This window comes from Eleginops maclovinus, chromosome 18 (assembly GCF_036324505.1).
Source record: "Eleginops maclovinus isolate JMC-PN-2008 ecotype Puerto Natales chromosome 18, JC_Emac_rtc_rv5, whole genome shotgun sequence".
Classification (NCBI taxonomy): Eukaryota; Metazoa; Chordata; class Actinopteri; order Perciformes; family Eleginopidae; genus Eleginops; species Eleginops maclovinus.
In genome coordinates this window covers 17045088-17056496 of record NC_086366.1, presented here as the reverse complement: position 1 = coordinate 17056496, position 11409 = coordinate 17045088, and the positions used below count along the sequence as shown (strand labels likewise).

The 11409-nt window shown below is 39.5% G+C and overlaps 1 protein-coding gene across 1 annotated transcript; it reads right to left on the bottom strand.

The window, feature by feature from the left end:
- Nucleotides 1–5497: 5497 nt before the first annotated feature.
- ywhag2 (3-monooxygenase/tryptophan 5-monooxygenase activation protein, gamma polypeptide 2) lies at nt 5498–11264 on the bottom strand. Its single transcript, XM_063907041.1, is given in 3 exon segments — nt 5498–8152; nt 8154–8684; nt 10999–11264. Coding segments are annotated over 3 exon segments (744 nt in total). The 5' UTR covers nt 11086–11264; the 3' UTR covers nt 5498–8026.
- Nucleotides 11265–11409: the final 145 nt, after the last annotated feature.

The window sequence follows — 11409 nt, the reverse complement described above, 5'->3', positions numbered from 1 at the left end:
CAAAATAAGGTTTTTATATTCTGGTATATTCTCATACTAGTTCAGCACCCAGAGTGTAGTTCAGCCTCCGATAGTTAACACTGTCACATGGCTCTCACTGTTAACCCTGTATTCCTGTCACCACACCACCCATCGTGCCTTCAGCATCACCCAACCCCACCCTGCTGTCTCCTTCGCTCACTGCCTGTTACTTACCTCGGCCAACCCTACTGGCCCGCTGTCAACTGAGCTGTACATCCCCTCCAGGCTGCAGACTGGAAGGCTTTCCTTTTTTCGTCATTCTCCTTGCACTGTTGGGAATCCCTTGAGCTCGCATTCGTAATGAGTCACTAACTCACACATCAGGCAGACCTGCAAACACTAGAAGGTATAATTTGTCAACCCGTTGGCACCTGAAGAGCTGATTGTGAAGCAAAGCATGACTGTCTAGATCCTGTTAAGGTAAAAGAACACACAGAGAGGAAAGTCATTCAAAACTGCTGCATATAATAACACTCATTATTATATAATACATACTAATGATGTGTTGTAACAGAGTGCATGTCTTTTATCAAACCTGCACCATCAGCAGATTGTGATTATTTAGTCATTAACAGTTTAATGTATCCCATTGTGGCCCTGTCTGTAGTGAAGAGGATTTAGACTTCACACCACAGCCTGCTAGACAACTGTTGTCATTTTTTTCATACTTTCATGAATATGAACAAAAGAAAAACATGTCAACCAGAAAAAGAAAAATCACTGTCTACAGATGCAGCTAAAATTAGCCTGACGTCAGGCGTTAACTGTTTCACTATGTGTGGCCTCCTCGCTACAGACGCCCCCTGGTCAGTGTCTGTCAAAGGAGGTCACACAGATAGGTCACCTCCTCTGACAGTGAGCTGACTGCAGAGGATCCTCCTGCTGTACGACTGTGAGTGAGCTTTGAGTACTTAAGATGCGCGCCAAGAAGTCAAAACAGAGCACCATTAAATGCTTAATTGTTGTTAATACGCTTAACGCATCTCAACAGCAATAAAAGCAGTTTTAGGAAAGATCAGAATTACACTTTTTAAATTTTTTGTTCTGTAGGAGAGTTGTGATCGTATCTGTACAGTATGTCAAACTTGATAGACTTTTAGAAAGTACAGGAAAAAAAGGGAAATTCATTAAAATACACTTTCTTAAAGGAACTTCAAGTCACGTTGAGATGTGTTTCCCACAGACAACATGTATCTAATATACTTTTACTTAAAGGTCGCCGAACTATCTTCATCCTATGCTTTACAAATATATATATATATATATATATATATATATATATCTTCCACAGTTTAACGTACATATATACTTTACAGAGGGAAAAATGTGCTATCAATTTGTAAGATATTACTTTGCACATTGTAACGAAGTATTGTGGGAGAAAAATATTGATTTGAAACTGCATTTCAGAAGAAATTGATACAAAATAAATAAGTCCTCATATTTCTAAGATATTCAATCATCACATCGAATGAGAGTCTTAATAATGAGTTTTCAGCATACTTGTGTTATTTTGATGATAATGAGGGTTCTGTTTCAGGGAACATTGTGTGACTGTGATTCTCCAGCAATGGGAGGCCTTGAAAGAAGAACATGCAGAATGACGTAACTGTGAGACAGGGGTGGGGATGGGAAGACTTAAATTTAGAGTCGCCTTTCAACAAACTTCTGTTCATCACACAAGCCTCTGTAGTTATGAATAATCCCCTCCAGTATTATTAGATGATTTGATCATCAAATGTGGCAAACCATCTAAATGACAGCAGCATGGTTATATGCTGCAGCCAGATGGAGTGCTTTTATTTGGAAGGTGGGGGGTAAAGCTCTCTCAAAAATCATGCGGTGACCTTTTTTCAGTGCCTATCAGATACAATGTATCTCCCAATGTTTTGGGACATGTGCTCCCTTAAAATAGTCTCTACAACCTCCAGCTAAAGCACTTTTGATAAATAATACAAAGTCTAAATGTTGGCTTGAATAATTTATTTAGCAGCAGTCATGCATCACAGCTGTCTTTGTGAGAGTCAGCAGCAATGCTCTTTGTCCCATCAAAACTGAAAAACAAATAATAATATTATTATTATTATTATTATTATTATTATTATTATTATTAATAATAATAATAATAAAACACAGTGTAATGTAACTTTTTAAAAACACAGCAGATATTGGACCTGATTATTTGTGTTTTTGTATTTTTTGATATCATGTTTTGTGTTTGCTCTGCTGAAGGTAAAACTGATAGATCAGCCTCCCTTAAGTGCAGATATGAACTCTCACCATCCACAAACAGGCAGATAGTCTCTTTAGTGCAGTTGCTGTCACATTGATGTCTCTGGTCTACTCACTGTCTACACACAGGCTGCAGGGAGGCCTATTTATAGATCTGTCTCTGTTCTCTGCTTCTACATCGGTCTCCTCTTCCTCCTACATCTCTCTGTTTTCTCTCCTTCCCCCTTCTAATGGGTTGGTATTTCTGGAGCTGTATAACCATTCTCTTCTTTGCATCTTTGAGGTGCAGATCACGTTGAGGCAGATCATAAACTTTTTAAAATGTGACGTGCGTGGCTGTTTTATCAGTATCTGTGTGACTGTGCAGGCTTAGAAAAGTATAATCTCCTTATGTTATCATTGCTGAAGAATAGGCCTAGTGATTGAAATCATTGTTGGTCCAATATCTGTTTCTATTGGTCACACGCTGTCATGTGTCACCTCCATGACTCTAAACTAACAAAGCCATCTATTTTTGTTCATCCTGTTCTGAAATTAGACAAAATATTTTAATGATTTGTGAGTCAAACTTCATGCTGCTGTTTGTTGTGGAGGCAGTCCTCAGAGCTGCCACTTCAGCCCAAAAACTACCCATGACAGCCATGCGGTTTGGTCGATGATTAATGGCTGAACAACGGGAGTGAGACGCCCAAGCCAGAGGAGGTTATATGCCTTTCAGTGCAGGAATTTGTAGACAGCAAGAAAAGCTGCATTCAGCATGGAGTTAGCAAAGGAAATCAATACACAGCAACAAAGCGCAGACCTTGTAATGACCTCTTGACAAAAATGACTGACCTCTATGCCTAATGAAGAAAAGCAAATAAGTACTTGAGAAAAAAGGTAATCTGTATTTAAGAAGTAATATAATATTTGTTAAGGCCTTTATTGAATTGGAATAAGACTTGTAGATTACAGCGTTGATAGCAGCTGCTAGCAGTGCATGCTTTGAGCTAATGCCTATGTAAGCATGTTGAAGTTAAACAGGTATGATGTTATTACCATTTTAGTTAAGGGTGTTGGCATGCTAACAGTATGATGATTAGCACTAAGGTATCCATTAATTTGCAATGGTAACTCAATCAAAACCAAAATAATAATAATAATAATAATAACTTAAACTTATATAGCGCCTTTCATGGTACCCAAGGTCGCTTTACAAATAGGGAGGGAAAAGGGGAGTGGGGGTTAGGGACCAAAGGACTTAGTGCAGAGAAATGTTTTGAGGTGCTTTTGAACATGGCAGAAATGTCTGGAAAGGAAAAGACAAGGTAAAATAGTCAAGACTATGTATCGTCTAACATTGACATCCCTAGCTCCACATTATTAGCATTACTTAAAACATGGTTTTTGCCATTTAATAAAGTCTAAAATAACCAAGAATAAAAAGCCTGTTTCATCAGAGACAATAATGCAAGTTTGAAAGTTAAGTATCTGTGCTCACTATTTTTGGACAGATAGTTTTGACTCCTCATCAGACAGATGGCGACGTTGAATCATTGCCTTTTTTCAGTCCAATATTTTTTGGGGAAGCCTAAAGGAATAGCTTGGAGTTTTCAGGGATATTGAACTTAATCATCTTTGCATAGAGTGGTAGCATATCGATTGTCTCAACTAAGTATCGCTAAGAATGCAAAAAAGCGTTTCCCAAAAGTTCTAGATTTTCTATAAATCTAGCACCTTTGAAGCCCACTCCCCATCTTGCCTTAATTTAATCCAACATCATTCAGAGAGGACACAAATAACCTACCAGTTTCATCTGTACACCTGGCCCCCTTATTTTATTTTTAATCATCAAAGATTCTTTTGTATCATCAGGGGAAAAAATGCATTAAACACTGATGATAGCAGAGTCATAGTGGCTTTCACTAATGCTGACAAGGAATTTGGTTTAGTGATTTAAGGCATTCACCTTTGTGTGACATAATGTATGAGCTTGGTGATCTTGTTGACATCCAGGCCTTCCCTGAGGGAAATAGTGCTTCAGGTGATCAAGTGATCAGGTAGAGCAATTGGAAGTGAAGCATGCTTGAACAATTTTCAGTTGTCTATGCATCCTGTAGGTGTGACCTTTAAAGTGTTTTCTTCTCCAGGAATATAATTAAAATAAATATAACATCCCATATAGACTGTTTTATGCAAAGAGTCCTATTTATTCTATGAAGTATATGTGTTTCGTTTTGCTTTAATTTGACAGAATGTGTTATTTGGCATGCTCAATTTAATTGTATTTGCCTGAGATTCCATCACATGTCTATAAGTAGGCAACCCTTTGTTTTATGATGTATAAAGTGATCAACATTTGACATTAGTAATGTCAAACATTACTTGTGACACCTATGTCCCTGACAGTGTAGCAGTGCATTAAAACACAGGCTGGATTGATAGGGTGGTGCGGAATCGTAACGCCTCCTGTGTGCCTTGAGCTTTCTTCATTTTTTTTTTTAAAGGATGCAATAGGTGTCTGAGCAGTGCAGCAAGGAGCCGGGCTAATAGTTGGATACTTATTATAGCCCTAGCAACAGAGAGAGGATTGGTGGATGCAGAGAGAGAGCCTGCCAGTGATTGGCTGGCGAGGAGGACCTTTCAAAGCACAGAATTTCATCTCATGAAAGGTTCAGTGCAGCAAGCTGCAGCAGGAGGCTGCAGTCTAAGGGTGGGCGATCCAGCAGCTTACCACTTTGGATATGTATATCTACTCGTTCACGTTCATGTGTAAAAATGCCACTTTGCATGTAATTCAAAAAGCCTAAGAAATGCAAATTCTGCTCTTGTCCGTCATGAGATGCAGAATTTTGTTTTATTGCAGCATTTAGAAAACCTGCTGTCTCTTTAAAGCAATGTTCTTTGATCCATGTCTGATAGAGTTAATGATCAGCAAGACAAACTTAAAAAAAAACCTAATTTAAGGCATACTGTTGTTGTTGTGTGAGCTAGTGTCTCTGCATTGCAGCTTTTACAGACTCCATCTCATAAATTCACCCAACACACACTCATCACATGCAATGGTGCAGACATAAACTGTACACACATACAATCCAGATAAGGATGCACACACATTTGCTATGTGGGGTTACATGAGGTCATGTTGACCTTGGACAGTATAACTCAACGGAAATTTAGAATCTGTTGAATGAAGTCTCAGAGTGGTATGACTGCAAATGGCTATGTGACAGAGAGAAATGGAAATAAAGAAAAATACCGATAAACAAATAACTTTAATGGGCAACAGATGGCAACCAAAAAGTCCTCAGAGCATACAGTTTCTATCCCTACACCCTCGTTCCTAGTATCCAGCAGATCGGCTACTCTATAATCATATTTGTGATTCAATTGTTTTCTTTTTCATTTTTGCATTTTTCGTGTCAAAGCAGAAAAAAAAAGGAATAACATTCAAAATAATAATGATACCTTCAAAATAAAACACAAACCACAGGGGGGAAAAAATCTAACTAATTCAAAAGGAACACAATAGATGTATTCTTGGCAATGAGTGATAGGTTCCTGCATGGTTTTTCACAAATATTCCAACAAAGAAATTAGAAACATTATGATTTCATTTTTGTTGAACATTTGAATGAATGAATTGACTCCATTACAATAATCATAGGCTGTGTGTTGCATCTGGTTTTAATGCTATTTGTGTTGGGAGCCTTGGAGAACATCAACTTTATACTATGTTAAAAATAAATCAAAGCAGCTGTGACATACAGTATGAGCTCATGGGTGCTGACTCATGGTGGTGACATAATTGGCATACATGAACGAGGTTGTGTGACGGACCTTAAGACTTTTGGTTTCTTTCCTAAGCCAACACACCTCAGATTAAAAATATAAGTCTGATAAAACTGCTATCTATTCGCAAAAATAAAGTCCCCGAAACTGCCATCTGTATGAATATATTAATGTAGTAATCTATAGAAGTAGCAGCATTATGAAGATAAATCTGTTCAGCAGCTTTCGGTGCTCTTGAGCAGCTTCTTTATACATTAATTATAACATTTGCTAATCATTAACCAATTCTATTGAATTGCTTATGCTTTCCCTGTGACTCTTTTTGTGCATTTGTGTTTTAATATTCATGTATCTATGTACTGTACATAGAGCAGTACCGTCGGACACATGTATGAGGGAGACAAATCTTACATCTTGCAAACATGCTTACTGGCATATAGATATTTTTTTCTTTTTGTGAACTTGCAAATGAGGCATATTAAATAATGAATCAGGCACAAAAAGAAAGCACATCCTGTACTCAGGGCACAAAACAAATAGTTAAAACATTTTCCTCTGGGTGACAATACAACAATACACTAGACCACCACGGATATGGTGCATGTATAATTTAATCATATTTTTTTTTATTATCATAGCTATTATTTCGGTTCTTGTGCAACTGCTACATAATGACTCACATTCAAGATATTTTGTCACTCAGGAACAGCTAAAAGGTATAAAAACAAACGGACAAACCAAAATGGATACTGGCAGAACTAAAATATGGTCCATGTTCGTGAACTCAAAACAGAAACATTGAGCCTGAAAACTTCACCATCATCAAAACTGGATAGCATGACAGAAAAATGTACTTAATTACTGTTCAAAGAACAAAATATATCATAGTCATACTTCAATGTGACAAACACCAGTTGGTAAGATTAAGTCATCAATGGTGAGATTTTATCTTCCTATTTTTTTCTTTCAGTAACAAATTAAATACACATTTTGCATGTCACTATAGCAACACCCATTACAGGTCAATTTTTACGATCACCATTTTGGTATAGCAAATCAAAAAACCATAACAAAACGAAATAAATTAAAAATCAACATCATACAAAGCCTGTTTTTCTCAATCATATGAATACTTAACACCCACAGTATAAGTTAATAAAGTCAAGCTACTGTATATAAATACATCACCAGCATGCACAATATTGAATAATCCATATTATTGTTGTCATCATGTTACACTGAAGAAACAGTATAGTAGGCAAGTGCATTTAATAAAACAAACACATAAGTAAACCACAAACTCTGAAGCTGCTTTTAATTGTTTTTTTGTCTTCATTTTTTAATATTGTTAAGTCTCTGCCTTTTGTAACCTTACCTCCAAAATAATCTGTGGTTCCAGTGACTGATCTGCACTCAAAATAAGGGAATCAATATTTACTATTAAATTCTAATTTTCACGTCCATCTAATTAAATAATTCAAATTTAGGGGGATTTATTTAGTCCTGTTTTCCTGTAGTGTGTGTGGGTGTGAACATCAATAGCTTTTATGGCCCTTTCTCAAAATTAGACGTACTACTGGAACCATTGCAAACTAGTATTGTGAGGCACTCCCATTCAAGCATTTTCTCTCTCAAGTGACTCATCTCTATCACGCAAAAACCTAAGCAGCTTGTCTCGACAGAACAAGATCAGTTCTTATGCCAGTGTGAGGCTGCCATTTCAATCCAACAACAACCACTTCAGGCTGATTGACTGACATATCAGTGGTTTTGGCAAATGTCAAAGAGAAAACCAAGAAGACGGTGGCCCCTTTCAACTGTATATATATTTCTATATATATTTAAACTAAGATTTAACCTCCACTCTCACCTCTCTTTTGATTCTTTTCTTTTAACACATGGAAAAATAAAGAACTGCTGCTGCGGTAGTTTCATTGGCAAAAGCGGCTGCCAAAGTCCACCGGCCCTTCATATATATTTTTTGTCGAAGTGTGGTTTCTCTTTAATTGTTGCCCTCACCGCCCTCGTCATCCTGCTGGTCACTTGTCCACAGTGTCAAGTTGTCTCGGAGCAGCTGCATGATGAGAGTGGAGTCTTTGTAGGAGTCCTCGTTGAGGGTGTCAAGCTCAGGCGATGGCGTCATCGAAGGCGGTCTTGGCCAGGTGGCAGGCCTGCTCCGGGGCGTTCTGGATCTCGTAGTAAAACACTGAGTAGTTGAGAGCTAAGCCCAGGCGGATGGGGTGGGTGGGCTGCATGTGCTCTTTGCTGATCTCATGAGCCTCGTTGTAGGCCTTCTCCGACGACTCAACAACGGTGGCCCTCTTCTCCCCCGTGGCCACCTCGGCCAGGTACCTGTAGTAGTCGCCCTTCATCTTCAGGTAGAACACCTTGCTCTCATGCTGCGTCTCGCTGCAGTTCTTGATGAGGAAGTTGTCCAGAAGGTTGAGCACATCCTGGCACACGGCCTCCAGCTCTTTTTCGATCTTCTCCCTGTAGGCCCTCACCATCTCAATCTTCTTCTCATTACCATCGGCCGAGGTCTTCTGCTCTATGCTGGAGATCACCCTCCAGGAAGAGCGACGGGCCCCGACCACATTCTTGTAGGCGACAGACAAGAGGTTCCTCTCCTCGTTGGACAGGGCCTCGTTCAGCTCTGTTACCTGGAAGAAGGAGAAAATAAAGCATTTAGTCACCAGCTGCCGGACACAAGCCTTGATTAGCACCGCACTGCACATACTCTGTACAAAAGGGACATAAGAACATATAATCCATGAAAAGCTATCCTTACAGATTCTCAAAAGTTGGAACCTTTTGCTTTTCTTTGTCTTATATCATTGATTAATCATATCCTGACTGAGCCTGGACATTCGTTACATTTCCTTTTAATCATCTAGGTTTGTCAGCATCAAAGGCATAAAAATGCCAGGAAAATATACCCTCTAAATAACCCTTAAAGACTCTGGACTAACAGTTCAGTTCACAGCACAGACGGTGAACACTATTTCACGATGTGCAACTTCCAGTCTCCATACTAATCCATTCATTTAGTGCAGCAGTAGCTCCAGTTGCCTCATGCACAGCTACAGCTACTTAGGGATAACAATATTCAAGATAGTCGACGGCAGTGGGAGGTTGGGAAAGGAAAGGGGAGGAAGAAGGGTTGGAGATGGCTAAAATGTTCCCACGAGCACTTTGGGCAGCTGCACTGTAAGTGTAAACCATCACTGCACAGGCGGATCACGTGTCCCAGTGACCTTATCTCCGACTCTAACTGACCTTCTTACCTGTCTCAAACACAATGCTGTGACATCACTCTTAGTTTGACTGTCAAATGTAAATTTTTAAAGATGGATCTGATAGTTGGGTGGTTTCAAAGAGATGATGTGGCTCTAAAGAGGCCACATGACTCAGGGCTATTTGATTGGAGAAGAAACTTTTTAATGGCCTATGTCAGATTAATAATTAAAATCCAGCATATGGATAGAGAAATATGTAGCTTAAATTGGACAAAATTGAAGCTGAGTTTTTGTTCTGAAAAACTCTTCCTTCACATGTTCATAGAGGGGCCAACTGTATACCTTTTTTTTTTTTTTTTAAGGAAACAAATACGGAGAAAATAATGTGAAAAAATGCTGTTACGGTGTGAATAAAGCATGTATTTTCTATGTCATATTGTATTTTCTGGCTGTTATGGCAAGGGATTCCCTTTGATTAGAGAAAGAGAGTACACGCCCCTGCAAACGGGCCTAGTTTGGAGCGCACTGACATGGCAGATTGTTTAAAGGGAAAGGAATCCCTCCCTGCACACACAATTATTCCCACCTCCTGAAACCAGAAACCCCCGATGACAAATGATCCACAGGGGCTCAATCCATCCCTCCCGAGATACATCAGAAAAAGGTCTACTCCTTTAAAGCACCTCTGACAATTTGATTTGGTATGTGAGCTCATACGGGCTCCTGGCAAAGACTCCTGGGATGCTAGGTTTGATTATGAGCTGGTGTGACACAGCAGTTTTTTCTTAACCCACTGGTAAATCCGTTCTCAGAATGACTTCAAGGGGACAGAAAAAAAAGAAGAGCAGACTAAAGTCTCTGCCCTCAACAATGACCAAAAAGAGCTGAGCAAGATCTTGTGAGGATCCTTTTTTCATCCAATATTACACTTTTACCCAAAATTCCTTCAAATTGCTGCTCAAGAGCAGGCAGACACAGAGAGAGAGCATGCACATTTATGGGGAATGAAGTGAGAGGAGAAAAACAAAGCCCACAATCAAATCTGATGATATAGGCTCACTGCAATATGACAAGAATATTCTAGAGGGATTCTGCTGCCTCCTACGTTTGTGTAGAGGAAAGAGCAGTTTAAAGGCTCTTTCTGCCTCTAAACCTTAGATACTGGGAAATAGATTTTGATAATACATATATTTTTTTATTAATGTGTCAAAGAGAGGAGAGGAGGAAGATTACGAGGAGGAGGAGGAGGAGGAGAAGGAGGAGGTAGCAGTCGTTTTTTCCCTGAGCAACCTCACATGGCTCCCAGCAGCAGAAGCTTTTATAAATTAGGCATAATGGAGGAAGGGGAGGTGGGGTGTTAAAAGCAAGGGGGGGAAGCAGCAAATGCAATAGAGCACAGCCATTATATGATAAGAGCCTCGAATAGCCGAGAGATCAAACTCAGAACTGTGTGCATTTCATTGTAGCCCTACAGTATAGCCCTTCATTCAACGGCCCGGCCGACAGGCACCGCCCAAGGAGCAGACGATTTGGACTTGACTCAGAAAAAAAAGCTGATCTGTCAATTAATTAACAAGACAATAAAAACCTGGAATATTTATTTGTAGCGCAGTTAATATCAAGGAAGGAGAGAAACCCTCCAGATTAACACAGTCAAGATTGAGGGATTACGCAAATAAAGCAACACATTATTCATAAAAATAATAATCATTATGTTTTTATTTTTGAATTGACTTACCGATTTCATTGCAGCTGCCATATCATCATATCTCTCAGCCTGTTCAGCCAGCCTGGCTTTCTGCACCAGCTGCTCGCGATCAACCATGTTTAAATGATGTTTGGTTGCTTAGTCAAGCTGCTCTACTTGAGTTTTGGGGATGAAATGATTGATATTTTAAATCGCAATGCAGTGAAATCCTACGCTAACCTAATGCTGCAGCTGTTCCCTGCTGTCTGTCTGTTCTCCGTGCAGACGGGACACCCTCTCCTCTCTCCCTCCCTTACCCCTCCTCATACTCTCTTCCTCGGCTGCGTCATCATTCAGGAAGGTGGGTGCCTGTGCCAATGATGTAACACTCCATACAAGGGAAGTACAGGCGTATAGGGATGGATGGGAGCAGCTGGGGTAAAGGCCTTGTGGGAAATGGAG